The sequence below is a fragment of the Falco biarmicus genome, chromosome 2 (assembly GCF_023638135.1).
Source record: "Falco biarmicus isolate bFalBia1 chromosome 2, bFalBia1.pri, whole genome shotgun sequence".
NCBI classification, from domain to species: Eukaryota; Metazoa; Chordata; class Aves; order Falconiformes; family Falconidae; genus Falco; species Falco biarmicus.
Window position 1 is genome coordinate 114,727,059 of NC_079289.1, and position 23,308 is coordinate 114,750,366.

General features: G+C 46.4%; 1 protein-coding gene across 2 annotated transcripts in view; it reads left to right on the plus strand.

Moving 5' to 3' along the window:
* The first annotated feature begins 2,286 nt into the window (after nt 1–2,286).
* RCSD1 (RCSD domain containing 1) overlaps nt 2,287–23,308 on the plus strand; it is a 39,301-nt gene continuing 18,279 nt past the window's right edge. Inside the window, exons 1-2 of one of the 2 annotated variants that reach the window (XM_056328292.1) lie at nt 2,287–2,432; nt 3,658–3,726. In XM_056328292.1, the coding sequence (XP_056184267.1) occupies nt 3,709–3,726 (18 nt within the window). In that variant the 5' untranslated portion in view covers nt 2,287–2,432; nt 3,658–3,708. Of the gene's footprint in view, nt 2,433–3,657; nt 3,727–5,520; nt 5,720–23,308 lie in introns of those variants that run through there. The other variant, XM_056328293.1, reaches the window with a different exon arrangement.

Sequence of the window (23,308 nt, forward strand, 5' to 3'; positions counted from 1 at the left end):
ATTGAGCCAGTTTACTTCCCCAAGGGGTTGGCCAGTTCATGGAACAATCTTAATTTCGGTGTTATTTACAGGTGATGATCCTCAGGCTGAATCTGGGGGCTGTGTCTCTGAAGAAGTTGTATTTTAGCCAGAAAGTGGGCAAGGTCTCCATCATGGTTAGTGTATCATCATGCTCTGTCTGCCCTCTTCATAGCTGGTTTTGCCCTGAGCTAACTCTCTTTAGACAGCATGGTTGTTGGATGGACAGGGCAAGATTTCTACTCACATGCACAGTCTAGCTACATGCTGTGCCAGGCTTCCTGTCTAGATCAAGCAGCAGTCTGTCCATGAGCAGAAACCTTTCTTTGTCCAGATAACACTTGCAGGCCATGCAGTATCGCTTTGTGTAGCACTTGATTTCTGAGCCAGGCCAGCTTTCTGTATCCAAATGACAGCCAGAGTGATCAAAGTCACTTGCCACTGTGTTTGACAGAAGTGACTGACCTGTGTGAGTCAGCTCTGGCAAAAGCTGAAGTACTCAGTGCTTTGAAGTGCCAACGCTCTGTGCCACATGAGACCCACCATGCAAATTGTTTCTAAAAATGTTGGTTAGATATCCTCCTGAGGAGGTGTCAGCCCTGCCAAACGTTGCAGTGTACTGCTAATAGGAAATGGCACACAACACAGACCTTTGCTGAACACAAAAAGGTGTTGCATGCTTAGGCAGGCAGTGTTTATTTGTTCTTATCCTCAAAGTTCCCAGATTAGCTTGGTTGGGAACTTAGCTTCTGACCCTTTCATCAGGGTATTTTTTAAAAGATAGGTGAAACGAAGGCAGCGCTGGCCTGGTGTTCATCTAAAAGTCCTTTTACCGTTTTAACAGCTACCACACAGGCAGTGGCAAGGCAAATTTCCTCTCTATGTAACCTGTTAGGTACCAGAAATGTTCTTCCATTTTCAGTCAGAAAATCTTGCTGTTCAGTCAGAGCTTGGGCTGCATGCTGTTTTGGAGGAACCTGTTGTGAGGGCCAGCTGTGACACCACTTTATAGGACACTGAGAGATGGGCAGTAGGACTGACCTGAGAAAAATGTAATCGAAAATATGATCATAATCAAAATCAAAACCATATCCACCCATGATCTGACTGTAACTTTTTATTTATTAAGCCTTTTTGTGCATTAAAACTAGTAACTGGTGGAGGAACTCTTCAATCTAGAAGCAAGCTGTCAGCAGCTGACCCTGATATTTGTCCCATCACTATATTAATATACTGGGATGTAGCCATGCCTCTTAATGACCCAGCTCAGTTTGTTCTCTTAGGTCAGGTGGATCAGCAGTGAAAGAAGAGCTCTCCAAAGAAATTCAAATGCTGCAAAAGATGACACTACGTATACACTGCCCACCAGCCCCAGGTGTCTTGGTATGAATGAGGGTGGTTACCTCAGCGTGATCTCATTACTCTGAGCAGAGCCACTCAGGCAAGCATTGCAGGTGGAATGCTCCCTGTAGAGTATAGCACAGCATTTTCCTAACTTTACTCTGCTTAGGGACAGGCTTTTACCCAGAGCCTGGGAGTTAAGAAGCTTGGTTAATCTGAACCATGATATTAGCACTCAGGCACAGGCTGACAGTCAGAAACATGTGAAATGATTCAGTCTTTTGGTTAATCTCTGTCACTTATTTTTTATGTGGGCACTGCACAATACACACAGTGTCACGCTCCCTGTCCACTGCAGCTTGGCAAGAATCACTTATAACCATGTCCTTTTGCTTAATTCAAGCATCTTTGGTAATGGGGTGTTCCTATTCACATCAATTCCCAGAGGTGCACTGTGCCTGGCACACGGTCCATGTGTATGCACGGATGCTGACACGTGTGTGTGTGTGTGTGTGTGTATGTGTGTGCTCTCAGACATTCTTCACTGCAGCTGCAGAGTTAGAGCATAAAATGTTGATGGTACAAAGTGTTCCAGCTGACTTCATTTCCTGCTGATAACTCCCTGAAGAGGAGGGTGAGGCTTAGCATCCACAGGGTTAGTTTAACGCTGGGGGGCAAAGGCAGGGTTGGTGGGAGCAGATACTTCAGAACACAGCAGAACGGTGGGTTCAAAACCGAGTTCCCATAGAAAACACTGTTCATGTTTGCTTCCTGTCAGATGAGCTAACCCAACCAAAACAGGATGTTGGCTTTTAGAGTTAATTGATCTTTGAAATGAAAATGCTTTTTTTCTGTGGTTAACTTACCCCCCCCCCCCCCTTTTTTTTTCAGTTGAGGATTGAGTTGCTTGAGTGGGAACAGGAAGGGTTGAGACCCCATTTGCACGGAGTCAAAAGCCCAGCATGGTAACAGCTGCTGGTTAATAGCATGAATTCAGGAAAACGATGTGGATACTAGCAACCAAAGCCAGACACAGAGGTGGACAGAACAATCTCAGCTACTGGCACTGACAGGTGAGCTCTACTAAACCCTCAACAGATGCCTTAACAAAGTACAGAATTTCAATCTGTCTTGCAGGGACCCACAGCTCCCTCCACCCTTTGCTCGTCCACCACCCTGACAAACATACCTCCCCAGATCTGGCGCTTAGACAGACACACCCGAGTGAGATAGCTGCATGGACACAAATACCAGACTCCAAGTTTCAGATACCCTCGGGAGTTTTCTTTCCTGACTGGCCCCTGAACAAAGAATTGCCATGTCCCTGCATCTTTTTTCTGTTGATGTAGCACCCTATGGAGGCCCCATGGTCCATACTTCATAGTCAAGATACAAGAGGCCAGCAAACATTACGCATGGTGTTTCTAAGCATGACCAAACTATTTATGCTACCTGTTTGCTGGCATGACAGGATGAAGGATATCCTTGCAGCTCTCACCTATATACTGCCTGTAGCAGGAGTGCCAGCCATTTGGCCTGAAGCAAACTTGCTGGTTTGGCCTCTCGTGTCTTGAAAAGAATCAGCTGGGAAGCTGCAAAATCCAGGGTTCCGCAACTGCAACTTTTTCTCCCTCAAATGAAATTTCCCCCTAGAGTCTGTTTCAATGGCATTTGTGATGATGGCGTTTTTCCCCTTCTGAGCAGAACAGATGTAGAAACATTTTTTTGCTTATATGAACTAGTGTCATAGACACTGCTATATCCCAGAAGGTCTGTAAACAGATACACATGGCGATGCAGAGCCACACTCTAAAATATCTCACATCCATCCTTGTACATGCACATCATGCAAAACACCTAGTTCCTCAGTATAACCTCCCTTAATAATGTTTGTTACAAGTCCTTGCAGTTAAAGCATGTGGGTTGTTTGCTTTAGATTTTCTAGTGTTTGTCAGTCCAGAAACAAGAAAGTCTAGAGCAAATCCCCACCGCAAGGCTTCCTGTCTGGAGAAAAACATACACCGTATTTCTGTGCGTTCTCTCCTTTCTCCTTCAGGAAGAAAGGTTTAGCATTAAGCTTAGTACTGTGTACCATGCTCAGAGCAATGGCATTTGAGAATCCTGCTGGCAGAAAAGATTTGCCTTGTGGTGAGGTACTTGGGAGCAGAAATAAATAGAGTGAAAAATTGTGGTGGGGCAGCTGCAACTACCTTTGCTTTATTGGTACGGGTAAAGTGATACTGTCTCTGCCTAGCAGTTTCCTTTTCTGTAGACCTAACAAAACAGTTTCCTCCACAGGGTACAACCCCTGAAAGCAGCAAGAAAATACTGAAATAGACCCAGAGCAGCATGAAGCAACCACTGGAGGTATGTGATTTTGATGGTCTGTTACACGGCAGACATCTTGAAAATTACACTTGTGACCAACGCCCACAGTGAGATCCCTGAGCATGAAATCCTCCTTCTGTCCTGACAGCAGGCAGGGCAGGAGCAGCCAAAGCACCCTGCCCTCCCTGCCTCACCCTCCTTCACAGTTCAGTTCCTATCGCCTCTCCTAGCTTATCGTTGTCAGGGCTTCAAGAAATCAATAGGATTTCCAATCAAGAAGTAATATATTTCTTCTAGATTTTTGATCTATTTTCTTATATCTGTAGTTGCAGCATCTTCTGGCTGCTTGCAGCAGAGACGTTTCAACTAATCCAGTGTTTCAGCAACAGTAACTAGTCCTCTTACCCAATCTCCAGATCACAGCAACTCAGCCTACCATTCTTTTGGCTCAGGACCAAGTAATCATTGTATATTGAATTTGGGAGATAATGAGATCATGACTTAAATCTGCTAATTCCACTGAAGTCCTTCAACATGCAGTACAGCAAGAGTTTACTATACTGTAAGAACAACTATGTTGAGACAATTTATTGGTAACAATAACTGGGGATATCATGATGGTTACATTTAAATCCATCCTGGAGTGTTCTCTGCAGTAGCCAGCATGGACTTGTGAAACACTGCAAAGGAAAAGTATGCATGCCTTTCTAGAAAAGATGCTTTAACCCTCTTCTGCCCCAGAGGTATCATCCCAAAATGACGACATGACATTGTGTCATTTTGCAGCTGCATGCAAGGCAAGGAAGCCAGCAGAAGACAAAGGGAGTGTTTCCAAATTCCTTTGCACCACCCTGCTCTCAAGAGGTGGGGACTGAAATTCTTGAGAAGGAGCATGTGCAAACAGTTGCTAGAAGAGATGTCTAGTTTACCATGCTGTGATCTGAATGGAAAGAGAAACTGTAGCAAAACATTCCCGAGGCTTATTTTTTCCCCATCTGAATTTTTCTACCACCATCGAAGCTGCTCACTTCCAGGGCACAAATTTGTCCTTCCCTGTGAAGGTAGAGAACATTCTGCACCTCTGACCGGGTAGTGTGAGACATGAATTCAGCGTGGAAAGAGTTAGTCCTGTTTTACAGCTAGCCAGTGACACCTTGCATGGAGACCCTCTGCTTGTGCCCACCTTTGTGCAGGGCTCTTCGCAGTGGAGCCCTGATGTCTCAGGGAATCACCCAGCAGCACAGTAGTATCAATACTATTGCCATCCCTGGGAGTCCCAGCCATGCACCAGGACGTCGATTCCTTAAATTCTGTTCAAACACAATAATTACCCTTGCTCTGCTCCTCTTCTGCCTCTCAAACCGCTCTAAAGACAGTCCACAGCTGACTGAAATTACCTAAAAGTGAGAAGGAAGAGAGAAGTGAGGCTGCAGTTAGAGGAAAAAAGATCCTCCTCACGAATAAACAAGGAAGAGACCCTGCAGACTTGGAGAGGGAAGCGTAGACAGGGGAGAGAGACACCGGCAGAGCAATGGCAAGCAACGGAGAAAAATAGAGGCAAAAGGGGGGGGGGGGGGGGGGCGGGAGGGTGGGAAGATAAGGGGATAGAAAATATAAGGGGATAGAAAATACAAGGGGGAGTAAGAAAGGAAGGGGGAAAATGCATGTGTGGTGTCCCCAAGTTTGGGCACAGCAGCAGAGTTTGCTGCTTGCTGCCTCATGAGCCCAGCACTCCGGGAAAGACAGTATCTCTTTAGATTTGTGTCTAAATTTAAACCCTGATTGCCTGGCCTCCCCCTCCTCTCCCCTCCCTCCCTTCCTCTCACCCACCCGCCCTTCTTCCTTGTTCGTAGTGCAGGGCCACTCACTGGGCTCTGTCAGTTTTCAAGCTGAGCCGGAGCTTGGATATTACCTACCCTCCACAGCGGCACGACTTTGCTCTGACTTGGCTGAAGTTTTCCCACAGATAAGAGGGAAAGGGGTGGGGAAGAAAGATTTCCCTGAAGACACCTCTCTCTTGCAGGACATGGAGGTAAAGAAAACTTTTATTTCCACTAGCTTGTGACTGGCTCCTCAATCTGCATTAGCTCCACCTTGCAAAGCAATTTCTCACTAAAGACAGCTCAAAATATCTCTTTGCTGAGGTTCAGATAAATGTCTTTTTCCCTCCACCCCAGACTCTGCTACGTACCTCAGAATATTCTGCAGGTTTTAGTCCAGAGTTGGAAAGTAGGGGGATGGTGTGGAGAGAAATTACATCTGTGAAAGGGGAACGAGGAAGGACTGCTATTTACTTTTTTAGTCTCTGAGGTGGGAGAGTTAAATTTTAACAGGTATCAGTTTGAAAGGAGATTTTAAGAATTCAGTAAAAATGGGAACATAAGGAGAAGTAAACAAACCATGCAGGATTAGCGGGCTCCTTGGGGTTGATACCTACCCAACCCATGCAGCAGCAGCTGTAATTTGGACCCCAAGAGGTGTGTGTCCCTGTTCCACATGGACTCAGCGGTCTCACTTTTGTTATTGATAGAGTGTTTTGGTTTGGGAAAGAGGACCTGAGATCCTTTGCTTTGGCAAGGTAAATGAGTAGCACACCCCTGGAGTATTCCCTTTTCCTCCATGCTGCATGTCCTGCTCTTCAGAAGAGTCGGAGCTCATGTCTACGGGTGGGCACACAGCCGGTGCACAGGAGTCGAGCTTTCCTGGCATTTAAATCCAAGCCTTCTCCTGTGTCGCACCCTCTTGGGCAAAGCAGTTCACTGCCCCTTGCCTTTTTTCCCATTCATACGAAATGGAAGTGATGGTGGTTGCTTCCCTCATGTCAGACTGGATTCACTAGCTTTTCTAACAGTTTTTCAAGTGGCAAAGGAAAAAAAAAAATTATTTTTAGGAGGGGCACGGGAGATAGAAAGGTGATTGCAACATTGGCAAAACCTCAGATGATGAAAGAGGACTTTCAGTATTTCTGTCAGCTAAACACAGATCTTACTAAACGCTTCATATTATTTTCCCAGAGAGGCCTTTTTCTGTGTCAGTGAAGCCCCAGCAGCAGGAGACACGCAGCAAAGCCAGGGAACAGTGTGCTTGAGGCCCCACTACAATTTTTCTTTGATTTCCAGTGCATAGCTCAGCTGGGCTGTTCTGATAACACCCAGGTGCTAACATTGCAGTCCTTGTTATCTGCTCTGGCCTGCCCCCCAGGCAAGGGTTAAAATCAAGCATGTTCATTACAAGAAATGTCCTCAGCAAACTACCTGAACAGATTTTGGTGTGGCGAAGGACTGAGCAGTGATCAAACCAACTCAGCAGAGACTAGATCTATAACTTTATAAGGGTTTTTAGGTTTGACAGAGCCTGGATCAGTAGCTGTTAATGCTTGGTTTATTCCTTTTTGCTATATTGTATCCTGTGATGTCTCAGTGGAGAAGGGGAGCCGAGCTTTTAATCTGTTACAACTGCTGTGTACAGTAAGCCACATAGGGAACAAAGACTAGCTTAGGGCTGAAGCAAGTATTTTGCCATGTTGAGGACACTCTCCCCCACCCCCTCCCCTCTCCACACAGAGGACTGCACCCCTCAAGTATTTTCTGTTGTCCGCCACAGCGATGTTTCAGAGTAGAAAGGGACAGACTTGCCATTTCCTTTTGGGAGACACGTGTGACACATACAGAAGGTCTGACGGTCAGGAAGTTTCTCTGAAGTATTTAAACTAAGAGTTTCCTGCTCTTGATTCTGTCCCCTTACCCCTGTTTGCTGCTCTTTCCCCATGTTACCTTGTTTTCTGATTGTCTGTAGACTGCTGCTTCCCTTCTTATTTTTAAAACTTCTCGGCTCCCAAGGCATTGTTTAAGTAGTGTGCTTGGTCTTCCCTTCCTGCCCCAACCCTCTGAAAAGGTAGTTAATATCCCAAAGGTAAGAAGATATTAGACCAAAATAGAGCCAAGAGCAAGAACTTGAGTTCCCACCTGCCAATTCTCTTCTCTCTTTCTTCCTAAGAGTGTTTCACAGGCAGCATGAGCAGGACCCAGAGACTCGCTACAGTCTTTTGCTTTAAAAACACATTTATTGGTCCTATGCAACAGGAATGAGAAGTTCTGTCATTTCCCCATTTGCTTCATCAGTGGCAGGCCGAGCTGCTCTGCGCTTTCCTGCTGGCATAGCTGGCGAACTCTGCTCTAGTGGGACACATGCGGATTACCAGCATTAGGGTAAAAAGGGCAGAGGGCTGACCTAGCCAGCTGATTTCCATCGTGTCTCTGGCAGAAAGACCCTTTAATTTTTTTTAAACCCACAGAAGAAAATAGTTAGGATCACTTTCTTAGGGTAGTCAGTGCGATTTTGCTGCTCCTTAGGGGTTGGCACCTACAGTCTTAGCCATTCTGCCGTCAGGAACGTGCCACATTGAAAACAGTCACTGTAACAATTTAAAATCTCAAAGAGGGAGAAAAAGGCAGCAAACCCCCTGTTCTCGCAGTTTGTGTGGTTTTGTGAGTCTGCTGATCTTCAGGGCTTTTTTGTGAAGACCCAGCTTCTTGATGCAAGATAGATTTGACAATCAGTTTTCTTTCCAGTCTTATGACTGATGTGAAAGGAAATTGAAATCATGAAGCTTATATCACAGATGGTTAAGATGAGGAGTTCCTATCAAAAATGCATAAAGTTGGCACTGATGAAAACCAAGCCACTTGTTTAGCCACTAAACATTCTTTGCACTGATGGTACAAAAAGATCGGAAATTATTGTGTTGGTTTGTTAGTTTACATCTTCAGATTTGGTCCGAGCTGTCTAATTCCCATAGCTGTACCAAACCTTGCTGCAGATGTTTGAGTGAAGGCATCCACTGAAAGTGCTTGTGGCTTTCTGCAGCCCATTTTCAACGGCGGTCATGGCATTCCTCTTCCCAGCCTCTCTGTAGGAGCCTGGGAGCATGGAGACATTTCAACTTTACTGGCACAGCAAAAGGAAGCAATCCAAGGCTGAGTTTCACTTTGGTGGCTCCCTATGGTGCAACGGGTTCCCTAAGCTGCAAGGGTGCAGTAACCAGGCTTATTTTGGGAAGGCTGCCCTCTTTGTTGTGCCTACCAACAGATTTCATTTCTTTCTGTGACATCTCCATTTCCATGTCTCTTTTCTGAAACTAGCTCCTGCTGGATGTTCAATTTGCCTATTGCTACACTGGCTTAGGAGAGGGAAAGCTTTTCCAGGGCTGAGAGCAGTTCTCTGCTCACTCCACCACTTCACTTCTGGGCAACCTACTGGACATGGCTCCAGCCCCAGGCCCTGTGCTCTCCCCACACCACAGTGTCCTCATCTGGGACATCTAGGGAGTGATGGGACCACCGCTCTTTTCAGTAAAGCCCCCTCCTGTGTCAGGTGAGGATACCACAGAGGCCCTGGGTCCTGCCCTGCTCCTCTAGTGAGCAACATGGAGAACAATCCTCAGAGTCCTCTGTTCCTCGTCTCAGCAGGAGGCTGCAGAAACCTCCTGGGCTTCAAACACGTCCTCTCTCTCAAGAGGTGAGGTCAGAAGCCATTTCTTCCTTTGTGCTGTGGTCAGCCAGACGTCACAAGTGAGCACATTTCCAGGTCCAGTATCCCAATTGCTGCATCCTCCCAGGAGCCACAGGGAATGATGCCTTGGCCCAAACTACAAGGCGGCTTACTTTCAGCATAGGCGCATACTCTGTCCCTAGGAAAACTGCACTAAGGATACGTGACCTGTCAGCCGAGACAACTGCAGTGGAGGGGATGGAGGAAAGGGTACTTGGTACTGTGCAGACAAGGGGACTGAAATCTGTAACCATTATGGTCCTTGGAGCAGCAGGACAGTAAGCCATGCAGAGGTGAGCTGGGCTGGGCGAGGTCTCTGCCCACCCTTGCAGCTGCAGGGCCAAGATTAAGTACAGGCATTACGCCACGGTTTGCTCTGCCAGGAAACAATTTCCCTTTCTCAGGAAGCTCTGCTGCTTGGCTTTCATTCCAAAAGTTAAAACATTCCTTTTCCACTCCTCTTTTTGCTTAGCAGAACATTGTAAACTCAAATACACTTGTTTTCAGGGTTTCCTCCAAAACTCATCAAAATGACGGACTCACACAGAGTGTCTGTGTAGATAAAGGGAAGAGTATTTAAATATAACTAGGAGAGGTACCATATGACCCCATTTTACTCCTCAAGTCTGGGCAGATTTAGGACCTGCCTGACAGTTAATAACATGTCTGCAGCAGAGGATCGCGGAAAGGATCAGGTATGCCAGACTTCCACATCCCAGTGACTGGATGAGGCCTGCCTCCTGAAGAACAGAAAGGAACAGAACCAAACCCCGTGGGCTGTGCTGTGACCCTTTCTTGTACCTAGCAGAGACTCCAGAGTAAATGGTTTGCAGAATTAAAGCTTTTCCTGTGTCACTGGAGAGGGATGATTCCTCTGAACCCCTCCTCTGCCCCACTCCCCGTTTTAAACTTTGGTAGTATGATTATCCTGCATCATGGTGATAGCATTTTGGAAAAGCCTTTCTTTCCAGTCTAACTGGCAGGACGTGTGACTGCTGAGCAGCATATTATGCATACCTTCTCATACATTCCCAGGATCTGCTTATCTGAAGAACAAGGGGAAACATCAGCATTGCTTTATCGATAGGTGCTGCTAGGAAACTGCTGGTTTTCATCACGGAAATGACCAAGCCCATATGAACTAGGGGTGTTTTTTTCTGTTTCCATGTGCTAGGTTAACAATTGTAGAAAGATGGATGCTCCTTTTCCTAAAACACCAACTCTACAGCCTGAGTATGGGATCTGAAATGGCAGCTGTACCCAGCAGCAAGAGAACCTTTATGGAGGACCTATTTTACTGGTGAAGCCTTCTTGCTACCTATAGATGCTATAATACTGCAGAGGCACAGCTTGTCTTTCTGACTTACAGATTATTAGATGCCTTTAGCAGTTTGCAACACAGCATGCATAAGGATGAATTCGGCCTAGAGACAGGAGATCTGTTGTGTAAGGAGAAGTTACTGTTACACACTTACGGCACAGTTGCTTCCCACCTAGTTATTACCAGAGGCATGGGACACTTTATTCTTATGGGGGCTTGCATAGGCATGGATTTAAGTCTCATTGTGTCCGAGCCACAATGTATCCAGCTATAAGTCTTATGCCAGAAATGCTTTTACATCAATACCAAGTCTGAGGCATACCTTTAGGATATCTTCTCGCCAGTATATGGGTTCTGGTAATGTACTGACAACAATAAGGCTTACCTGCTCCATTAGTGCGAAATGAAGTTTTCACTTGTTAGAAAGAAAAAAAGACGTCAGACCAAATTCTTTTCAGATAGGAGCACATCACTTGCTAAAGGTGTTTCTGGAAGACTTCTCCAGGAAAAGACCTAGACCTCACTTGCCAGATGGACAGCTAGTATAGCTGCATGCCCTTTTTCTTTTGTTCTTTAGCATCAAATTTTTTTAAAAGAGCTCAAAACCCACACAACAGGCAGCAAGCCAGTAAGCTGGTTTTTGCATACAAGTGTCCCTATGCAAACCAACCTGTTTACCCTTTGCATCAAGATGCACGCAGTGTTTTGGTCAGTGTGGATGGCTAGTGGCCAATCTGCAAAAGATGTTGATTCACCACTGCCAGCTTCAACAAAGCCACTGTTCATCCCAGGCTTCCAAATGCCTCTCGGCATGATCAGGCCACAGCTCAGATGGTGCTTTTGTACAAGTTAATAATTATGGCATGCAGTGGTGCTTTTCTGAGCATCTTGAAGTACTTCACAAAATATAATACCTTTCCCTCATGCTCTATCACTGAGCAAAGCTACATGCTGCTGCTTAAGGCAAGAAATTTATTGCTTGCATAGGTCACAGCTTTTCAGGTGCAGAGAATTAACAAGTGCAGCTCGGAAAGCCTTGGTATCTAAAGGATGCAGACCAATAACTTGTTCACAGAAAGACACAAAAATGCAAAAAGGAGAGGGAAAGCTGGCTCAGAAGAATGGAGTTAAACAAGTCAGTGTGGCTTTGCAGTGAGACAAAAGACAGTAGCCTAGAGCTTTAAACACAGAGAAAACAGAATTAGTGCCATTGGAAAAGCAGTACACCTGGGAATAATGGGATCCAGTTAAAGGGAAGATGTATATCTCATCGAATGGCAGGAAGGATTTCTACCAGTGAGGTCTGGCAGGGCTTGGAATAGCGTGGTGGAAACCAAATGTAGTGGAAAACTCTTTCCCATGAGAGTCAAAAATAGACTGGACAGAGCATTAGAAAGATAATGACAGGAGTGATTTTGTATTCTGTTCAAGCAATAGTATTTCCAGGGCCACCAGAAGGGCAGGACTGCACTGTTTCTGCAGTTCTTCCATGTGTGGGGCTGCTAGCAGAAGTTAGTAGCTATTCAGCACCGAGTCCCAAAAGCGTTTATGATTTCTTCCTGCTACAATAAGTTGTTTGAGCCCTGCAAACTTCTGCCTATGGGAAGCTTAGGTCAAAATAAATTGGCATCCTATCTGAAAGAGTCTGGGAAATGTTCTTTTATTGCCTGTGTAAAACACAAACCCAAATTCACTTGTATTCTTTCTTCCTGTTTTAAGAATGGGTTTCATTATCCTTTAAAACTGTACTGCAACAGCAATCATGGGTTATTCAAGTCAATCATCCTGAAATACCTTTCTGCAGAGTGCCATGGTCCCCTGATGTAAGTTGAGATGAAACCAGTCCTGTTTTCATATATACACACTTGAGCTTGTGGGCCAGCTTTCCTAGGAATTTTACCCTTTGGGCCCTGCAGCGAGCGTGTGTTTAACTTGTGAAATGTGCATAGTGTAATTTGGTTTCTCACTTAGTCTTTACAAAGTGCACAGTGTTGTCAACACTGCCCCTCCATGAAAACCCAGTGTTTTCATTCCCAGTTTCTAGGTGTTCATTCCCCGTTAGAGGCAGAGGGGCTGTCCATGCAAACCAGAGGCATGGTCCTCTAGACGGCAGGTGTCTGTAAAGAGGACAGAGTGGAAGAAAAGGGATGGGCTGTTGAATGTGCTGGAGCATGAGGTGACATAAAAGTTACAAATCAGACAGGTTACCCATACAAAAATGGTCTTTCAACACCTTCTTTTTCATCTCCCAACTCAATGGAAAGTTGTCTTTTCCACTCGTATCAGGACTTCCAGTCTCGTGTAATATCAAGTCCTGCTCTGTACAGCTCAAGAAGCCTTTGTCTACAGCCACCCAGGGATTTCTTCTGGGCCCCTCTCACCCTGCCCCTTTGTATGCACCGAGCATGGGACTCACCATCCTTGGCTTTGCCCTCCCACCCCAGTCTCCTGCCCTTGGTGCTGGCACCTCATACGACTCCAGTTCTGACCCCAGGTGCCTGCTGTGGGTGAGCCACCAGCGCCGCTTTGTGTGCCAGGTCCTGCAGGGCTTTGCTCAGGAGTGTGATGCTCAAGGTCGAGTCTCACAGGGTTCATCCCCTGCAGCAGCTTCACACTCTGCCCCAGCAAAGTGAAGCCTGCATCATCTACAGCAGCTCTTCGAGCCTTTGTAGTGCGTGCCAGTCTGTAGATTCTCAAAGGCAAAAGCTGGAAGCCTTATTTTTTTGCAGCCAGTGGGAAAGAAAAGCTGTCACGTAATGAAACTCATACTTTATTTCTTCTGCCTCTGCTCTGCAACTCAAAAATTGCTGGATCATCCTCAACACCTTTCATTTCAAGGTCTATGAATTCAGTGACATGCTGGTCACAGCTTCCTAGTGCTGATTTACACGCTGAGCAAGTGGCATGCAGGCACCGAGCCCGCGCTTCCTGGGCACCTGGTTCCGCTGGCGCAGCTTTAACCTAGAGAAGCTGTGCTTTAGGTTGAAGGAACTTACTTCCCCTTCTTGCCACAGAAGGAACAGCTTCAGTCAGCCATCAGGAAAAAGAAATGGAGCTCTGAAGTAGGTAGGGTGTTTCAAAGCTCTTACAAACATTGGGTTGCTCCTTTGCAGGGTTATTGGGAGAATTCTATTAGCTGGCTAACTTTGAAACAGAGATAATAATCTTTCTCAGATCACAGAAAAAATCCATGTCAAAGACCAAGCTGTAGCTCAGGAGTCGCTTGTGATATTTTCCTTAGGGCATATAATAGAGTAATTTACCTGTGGAAATCACTAAATTTCTAAGGCATCATTAGAGCTGATGCAGACTGGGCTGAAAATTCAGATGGGCATTTTCAAATGTAACAGCAGATTACGGCTGCCTGCATCTATTAGCCCAGGGCAGGGCCTGGTGTTCAGGGGTCTCACAAACTGGAGTCTCTGGATGGAGCCAAAGGGATGGCAGCTGCTGAGAAGGCAGCTTCACAGACCAGCATCTTCAGTGCCACTGGGGCTGCTGAGCTCTCCTGGGACCAGCTAAAAAAACATCTCTGTGGATATAGCTTAGCATTCACACCTCAAGCTGGCTGCTAGCTGAGTGCTTACTATCGCTTTCCTCTGCTCCATATCTGCGTACCTTTTTAGACTAAATTCCTGGCTCAGATAAATATGAGCATCCTTCTCTGACCTGCCTGTATCCAGTGTAGACCTAATTTAATAGCAACGTGTTACAAAGATAGCACAGTCCTAACTGATGAGTCCTGGAAGCTGCAGCAGTTGGGAGCTCTGTGTAGGCTCATTTACCCTTCTGATTTTCTGTTCCCAGAGTGATAAATTAAGAGGAATTGAATCCCTGTGCTGCTACAACTAGACTGTCTCTAGCATTGAGTTTAAATGAGGAGGTATCACAGTCTACTTACAGGATTTATCAGAACAATTTAGAATTGTCCCTGCTTCTCCCATTCTCTGTATCACTTCTTTGATATTCCAGTGACCTCAGTTTCTAATTTGACCTTCTGAATAGCTTCACATTAGATAATTAATGCATACTGCATATTCACCTGCTTAAAGTTCATCCTCTTTACCCACTCTGTCAGTAGAAGAGCGGTCCCTTCCTCATCCTACTTGAAGCATCTTGCATTTGAGCCTCCTCCTGTTGAAGTTCATCTTATTTCAGACCTCTGCTAAAAGCGGGGCTTTTTTTCCTCACCCCATGTGAGGCAAGCAAGGGAGAAGCTAAACTGAATAGCAGTTGGAAGGCGATTCATCAGGCTGAGACCTTTCCTGTTACAGGGGCTGTTCCATCGGCTCAGCCCGGTTCCTTCAGAGCAGCTGCCCAAGTGTCTCCAGGTCTGCAGTCAGAGCAGGGTGCAGCCTCGCATCGTGTCTGCAGCTGCAGGGTTGCCCAAGTCACTTAAAGCAACACTGTGATTTGCATGATTTAAAATAATGATTTTATGCAAGGCACATTTTAATCAACAGAAAGCTGTTCATCTCAGAGGTCTGTATCAGCTGGTAACTATGGCTCATGCGTTTTATTCCCCACTGAAAGAGCACACATGCACACCCAGCCTTCCTGGCCATCTCTCTCCCCTGTGCCTTGGTTGAGGAGACTGCTTGCATGAGATGGGATGCGCTTGCCCCATGGACTGCGCTATTTCCCCTCTCCCTGCAGGCAGCCTGGGAGGTTTTGCCAGTTGCTCCTCTGTTAGCTCACCCTTAGATCACCCAGAAGGATGGTCCTTCTAGAGCAGCAAGAGCTCCTCAGAACAAGGCCTGGAAGTACGCACAGAGAGGCACCAATCAATCTGGGAAAACTTGACAGGCTGTGTACAGTTCCCAGACTGTTAAGAAAAACATATGTCTGAGAGGGAAACGTCAGGAAGCTGGGAAGGATCCTGGGGAAAACCCTGGCCAGGAACAGAGCTCCGTTCAAGCAGTTGGTGTGAACAGCACACTAGGGAGGCAGCTACATCATATGACGACCATCACTGCTCTTCTTCAGAACTATCATCTCACCCCCTCCACCCATGGAACCATGTGCTGGTAGCGTGAGATCTCAAAGACAAATGCCAGGTACTGGTTGTATAAGCTGCTGGAGACACATGGGAAGCAATACGCTTAGCCCAGCCAGGCTGAGGTCTTGGTAACAGCTGTTGTCAGCTGTAGATTAGGACATCAGCATCACTCTACCAGGGTGCAGATCAGCCCTTGGCTTTGAAGGAGCTATTCCACATCTGAAGTGTCTGTGGATTCCTAAAACAACACAACCTCATCAACTTACCTATTCAATGGATAATTTCTGAGAAACAACCCCTTTCTTTCCCCTGCATGCCTTTCACATATATTATCTGTAATTTAGATATCTGCAGTAGCTCATCTGGTTGTATCAACCAAGTTTGCAGACAGCATGTGTTGCTAGAGGGCTCCCATCAGATGGAGAGGAGTTAATTACAGGGCTATATATCCTGTCTGACATGCCAGAAAAGCCAGGGGTCTTCCTGAACTAAGCTGAAAGCTGTGTAGGTGTTCATCTAATTTAATTTTGCTGAAATGAAAAGTGGTGCTGCTTGAAAGAGAGTGAGAATCTTCAATTATTTAGGAAAGTGGTGTGTCAGCTCCCAGATGACATGGAAATCTGTCTGCCAAGTTAATGGCCACTGGCCTCCTTCATTGTGACCTTTGAGAAAGGAGCGAAAAGCTGTATTTGACAGGGCATTTCAAAGTAAGGGACCTTGTTTTCAGCATCCCAATCCAAATTTTCATAATCTCAAATAATAGGAATGCTCTGTGTATCTGCTGCAGGATTCTGGCTCACTCACAGCACTCATGTTTGAGAGGCACAAAGTATTTCCCCCAAAATACTTAAGAGTTATTGTAAACTTGATGGATAAAGACTGCAGATGTGTCACTGGTGTTCACTTGGAGCAAGGGAAGAGCTCTGCAACTTCAGCATTGTTCTTTTAAGGCCAAATGCTCATTATAACAAGGGAAAAAAACCCCAGTAATTTTTTTGAAACTTTGTACCAGATAAATACAGCCTGTATTTTAAAACAGATTTATTAACTAGAAGGAAACAGCAGGACACTGAGTTCCCAGGACTTCATAAAGGGAGGATACACCTTAATTTGGTCTTCCAGTGTAGTCAGACTTAGTAATTGCAGAGATCTTTGTTAAACTAGTCACATCTTTGTATCTCAGTGCTTAAGGTTGCTGATGGCTCAGCTACAGTTTGCCGTGTACCGGTAACCACTGGGTAGTAGTTAGGTGGTTTGAAATACATTACCACCTACAGTAGCCACACAGTAAACTGTCACTGTATTTCTTTTTTTTTTTCTTGAAGCTGTAGCATCTGAAATAGCTCAGCCTCCTCTAAAAAGGCACGTCTTGCCCTCATCACGGCAAAGTCCTGAATAGAGACACTAGTGCACCCCAGAGACTCGGAAGGGAGAACCCCGTGTGGTCTGGCCTTAAAACCCAGGACAGATGTGTTTTAGAAGTTGCACTGCTTCAGGTGACAGGAAAACCCCTCTTGCACAGAGCTGCTCCATTGTTTCTCCACTTGCGTGGGTGGGTATGACCGTATCCAGCCAGATATCAACTTTATCCACAATCCTTTTCCTGCTGCCCGAAATTATTTCCTTGTTGGCTGCTTGGCCTATCTGCAAGCAGCTGTGTGGGCTCGTAATGAGGCAATTATATACGCATGGCCCTTTTACAGGAAAGGTTGAGGCCATTTCTCCTTGAACTGATTGGACTCCTTAATGAGTCTTATCTGTTTCCCCCGCTTTCTCAGCCACTCTGGTCACCTTGTCAGTAGGCAAGTGGCCTGGCTGGCACTGTAGATTTTTGCCTCTCTACCTGTAAGGACCCTTTCTGAGAAAAGGCTTTGTTCATTGTCTGGGCGCCAGGTTGCAGAGTGGTTATGTCTTAAAATGTAGTGCTCTGAACTCACCTGCAAATCAGTTCTGTGCACAGCTCTCTGTAATGAGGGGCATGCCAAAGCCTCCCGATGAGGGCTGTGCTCAACGCCTCCCACATCTTAAGTATCGGGGGAGAAGAGATCTCCTCAGATGAGCATGGAGTGAGTAAACAGCTTGGTGGAGTGTGAACTGGCTGCAAAGGTGCTTTCTGCTCATAGGCATATTCCAGGGCAGAATTTGGGTGGATAAGTGACTGTACACAACTGGCACTTATATATGCAATGGGGGATCTCACCTGGGGTCTGTGCCTTCATATGCCATAAATGGTGCCTGAACAAGGACTTGAGGAAAAACAAAAAAACCATGGTAGCACAGCCCAGCTGAACCAGGGAAGACAGATATGTGAAGATGGATATCCAAGCACTGCCGTCACCACTGCAGGATGGTAGGTGAGTGGCTGGGAACCATGGGACATGGATCTATGGGAACAGAAAAATCAGGAACAGAAAAATTATATGGATGTTTTGAACTGAAGTAGCCAGCATCACCCATCATTGTAGACAGGTGTGCACATAACTGATATACAGGTGAGTTCAGAGCGCTACATTTTAAGACATAATCACTCTACAACCTGGCACCCAGACAATGAACAAAGCCTTTTCTCAGAAAGGGCCCATGCATATACCTAGTCCTCCTACTCTTTCTTCTTCACTATCCGCAAGCAAATGTCATGTATGTTAAAAACCTAGTCACCTTGATGATAATTTTTTTTTCACTGCATGTCCCACAGCTTCTCCCCCCTGGAGCCTCAGGTTTCTCTGGTGCTTTTATTTCATCTTCCTACCTCTCATCCCAGCCTATCTTCTCACTGCAACAGGAGGCATCTTGTCCTTCAAGTATCTTTGGGGCCTTTCCTCTTGAATATGCTGTCTTCTGGCACTGCATCTCATTTCAGTTGTTCTATTGTTACTGCTTTCAACATCTTTGAGCTTCTCCTTCCTCTTATATTGTTGACTTAGTGGTCTAGGGGAAGCAATGTCTGACTCTGCTTGCTGAGCCTACACAGGCTACTGTGCGCACAGGCAATTGTTAGGGTACAGCGCTGGCAGGAAGGGTAAGATGAACGAACAGGCGATGCATGTGACTGAGATTTTGTCTCACTAGCAAAGCATCTTTAAGACACCCTTGTAGTCATGCTGGATATCATCAACATTTTTAAATCTTTAGAAACCTGACTGAAGTCCCATTAAAAAGATAGTTCACTGAGGGAATCGGTCCTTTGTGGGTGCTGGACTTTGTTAGGACTTGCTTAGGAAGAGTTTTGTGGCAACAGGTCATCTAAGTTAACATGTGCCCAAAGCACCCTGTACAACACAAAATCCAGACAGCTACTTCTCATGGATACAGAGGTGAGTATGTGTTCATGCAGAGCTGTGACTGGACTAATGATCCCTTTGGTGTGAGCACAGCACCAAACGAATGCATCCAGTTTGATGCCACTATGAGAAGTCATGCTACACCCTGTGACTGTGGGGCTCAGATCCCTTACTACAGGTTTCCCTGGGCTGCTCTGCATTGCAGTGTAGCTTGTCCTTAGACACGTGTGTTGTGGAGAACCACTGTGCCACGGGCGACCAAGTGTCAAGTTGGAGCTTGTGAAGGCCTGGACTAAAATTCTGCCCTGGATTTTGAGTAGCTGAGAGCAAGTTATTGTGTCCTAGATCAGCTACAGGACTAATGCAGAATTGAAACCCCGCAATTCACATCTTCAGCCTGGAAAGCCCCTTGCAACCGTTGCCTGACTCTGCTGGTTCCTTCGCTTCACTAGGCACCTGCCTGCTCAACATTAAAATTCAGCCAGTGCCCAGGATGCTGCACAAGCCGGGGATTGAACCGCCTGACCTGTCCACGGGTGATCTGCTGCCCAGACCAAGCTGGCATCAGGAATTAGGCGCTTCCCTGTCGCATTCCCCCTGCCCCACATCCTCATCTCTCCTCTCCACTCTTCTCCACGGGGGAATGTTCTGAGCATGGTGAACACAAGCAAACAGGATCAGGCATCTCCCAAAAAGCGCTTCTCACAGAAAAGGAAATGGTGACACCCATGTGTTGCTGGAGGTTTCTGCAATCACCTCAGTCAAGGACTCCCAAAACACTATAGGCACACACACAAAATAATTGATTTATATTTTAAATGGTCTGCCACCTCCTTCCCTGAGCCTGAGTCGTGGCTGAACAGCCAGATGCCTTACCCAGCACAGCGCACAGCAGGGGCAGGAGCTGCTGGCATCTTCGTAGGGTAGGGGCTGAGGTTACATACGTGCTGCCCCTGCACAGGCACGCTGCCCGGCAGAGACCAGGTGCTGCATTCGCTGCCTCTTTTGGTAACGATGGCCCTTGATCAAACCATTCTTGGCAGCCTTTGACAGAGGCAATGAGACACTTGCTCAGGAAGTGGGCAGCCTGGGCTCTGCTCTGTTCTCAGGGGGTGTGGGCTTCCAACTCTTTGGTCTGTCTAGCAAGAGATGCTTTTTAATCCGGTGCTTACGGCAAGGCTAGGGCAAGCACTTGCCAGCCTGCCTGTTGAAGCCGTGCCAACACGTAGCAAAGAATTCCAGGTTCCCAGGGGCAGGGGGGAGCTCACACACCTGCCTGGTGATCTGAGTGCTCTCCTGACAGGAAACCCCCCGGCTTCCCTTGGGACCAGTTCTGTGGGGTATGCAGCAGTGGCTACATATGCATTAAAATGCACAAGCCCATACATTGCCCTCTTGACAGAGGCTCCTAATCATGAAGGTTTGAGGTAATGCTGCTGTAATGAATGAGCCTGTGCAGTGTTGGGAACATGTAGGTACTAGGCAACTGCCAGATATTGACACTACTAAAAGGAAGACTCAGGATCTCACTTGCACCTTTCACAGTGGTATTCGCTGGTTTTGCTGATCGCATCAGACAGTGCTTAGCAAGACAAGCCAGGCACTCCTGAGAGCTATATACCATGGCGCGAATTAAAGAACAATTTGACATAAATTCAGCCTCAAAAATTTTCAACACCAGCCAAATACTAGTGCGGGGTGGCTGGCATACCCTTCCTACACAAGGGCCTTTCCAGCCTGGTCTGTTGATGTTAGGGCATGTTACTAATGAATTCCATGGAGGCAAACAGGAGGCTGCTTTCTCCACTTTGGATCCAGGAGGCTGTGAGGACAGCAGCAGCAGTCCCACCTCATCAAGTTAAAGATGAGAATAAGACCTGATGCAGTTACTCTGCTGAGGAGAGCCTTTTGGAAGATGTGGAGAAAGCTGGCATTGGTACCAACTGTGTGTCATGAAAAACAATGCTAGTAACACTAGCGTCACACCCACTTTGCTAACAGAAATGCATCAACGGCAAAGGGAAGGACTTCTCAGAGAGAAGGCTAAAATTACAATTATCTCATTTTATTTTCATTATACTCACTCTCTGAAACAGAAAGTAGATAGTGTATTCACCACTTACAATTTCCTGATGCCTATGGATGATTCCTATAATTCTGTCGTGAAGGGCACCGCTCCTCACCTGCATGTCTGGCTCTGGCTGCTCTCTGCTGCCTGTCCCCTCCTGCCCAGCACTGGCCAGCTCTCCTGGCAGAGGCAGCCGCAGCATCGTTGGGGGCAATGGAGATGCACCTGCACTTGCGCTGCTCTTGAACCCCACTACGTAACTCCAGCCACCACCCAGCGGTCCCTGCTGCCCAGCACAATTAGGGTTTTTTTTACTCAAGAGAACCATTTGCCTTGATGTTCAGGAGCTCTAGGCAGCCCCAAGGTTACTTGGAGAGAAGTATCAGAGAAGGACCCTGAGCAAACTTCTGATCCAAAGAGGCAGCAACGCTTTCTTGAGAAAAGCCTCACTCCAACCATGGGGCTTACTGTGCAAGCCCTCACATGTACACACAGGTAGCTTGAACCACCGGAAGGAGAAAAACCAGCAGGAGTTTCACCTCTACTTCTAGCAGGCAAGGGAGGGAGTGCATAAGCCATTTATTTACAGTACGGCAGACAAGTTCCACACGGTGCCCCTTTCTTTGAAAAGCATTTGTCCCTTTACTAGTTTCTGGCTACACGGTATCTCCCACCTCCACCCAATTCCAGAATCTTGCTTTTGTGAGACTCTAAATTTGGCAGATCTGAGTCTCTGCAGTTTTGAAATACTGCACTGTACTTGGGAGCTGCTCGCTGTCTTCTGGATAAAAGCTGCTCATCGCTGCTGAGCTGGAATATCCTCATGTTACCCTTTAGGCAGTGCTTGACCCGGAGTGCCAGGATGGCAGCAGTTCACAAGGGAACTCTCAGGAGAAAACAAAGACCAGACCACTGCAAGTCTTGAGAAAAATGTTGCCCTAAAGTGAACTCTTTCCAAACACAGGGAAATGTTACATATTTTTACTTATTTCATGCAAAGTAGGATCCTCCTGCCCTTTCTCCTAAAACCAGACACGCCATCTTCCTCTGCCGCCTGCTTTCCTCGTACTATTCAGCCCTGTGTTATAGTCAGAGCTTCCTCTTCTTGATCACCCTCATTATAGCGATGCAATAGCCATGCAGTTGAGTTCAGACACACACTCATCCTGTTCATTCATCTGTGGTGGGATAAGCGTTGACCTGGGTACCACTCTGAGGAAGGGATGTTGTACTTAGAGTTGTTCTTGTGGCTAACTTATTCACAGACTTCAAGAGACAGGCCAGCAGTGATTTATACTCAGGCAAGAGGCTTGCTCTCCGCTGAAAATGGTGCAAAAGGAAGAACTTCAGAGGATACTTGACATCTGTGTTCCTGCAACGTGCATTTCAGTAGTTGTAGTCAAATCTTTGTTAGGGCTGCTGTGAGAGCCCTTGTTTTCAGTAAGGCTAGAACTGAAGGAAGTTGCTGGAAGTCACTGGACTCTAACAACACTGACTGCCTTGAAGGTAGCATGTGTGATCAGGAGTCTTTACCTCCTCCTCCCTGTCTCCAAATCCTCTGTTTTTGACATTTTTTAATTAGTGAGCAATCCCTCGACTGAAGGAAGGGAGTCTACAGCTGTGTAGAGATACGTACAGAAGAGATGTGCCCCTCAGCCAGAAGAGTCTTAAGCCCGTCTTTGGGTCCCAGGAGCTCAGACTGGTCCAAACCTAATCTGAGGTCCTGTTGTTTTCACAGAGTGTTCAGAAACCTGGAGCCCAGACTCCAGCATTCTCAACATATTCTCACAGGTTGCAGATTTCTTTCCCTGTAGGTGCAAGACTGTAGACTGAATCTGTTGCATGTGTCATCAACCAGACGTGGAGGCCACTCTGCACTGGCTGAGGCTTGACCTTAATGTAAAAAAAGGCTTTTTCTTGGAAATGCAATGGTTCTGCACAGTTGTGCACGCTCTCATGTGAGACAGACAGGGGCTTACCACTAATCCTTTTATTGCGAGTCAAGCTAGAAACCTGTTTGCATGACCTTGAAAATGCCAGTCACAGCAAACAAGAGCCTAGGATTTTGCAGAGAATGCTGGGATCATCATTACACTCCTCAACATACCTTGATACTCTTTCACAGGCAGATTGTACTTCCTGATATCAGCTCCAGAATTATCTTTGAATCTTTCAAATGGAAACGCTACTTTCATTGCCTAGCTTTCTGTTGTGTTTTGCTCCTGCATCACGGCAGTGTGGGACCCATGACAGTTTGAGGCCGGTTATTCCTCTTTGCCCAGCTATCTGATAGCAGCTTGGAGGGAAAGTGTGGTGACTGTGCACACTGCCATTCCTAAAGCTCTCCAAATTCTCATCTGGGGTGTGTTTAGCTTCTGGTAAAGGTTGATCAAAGAAAACAC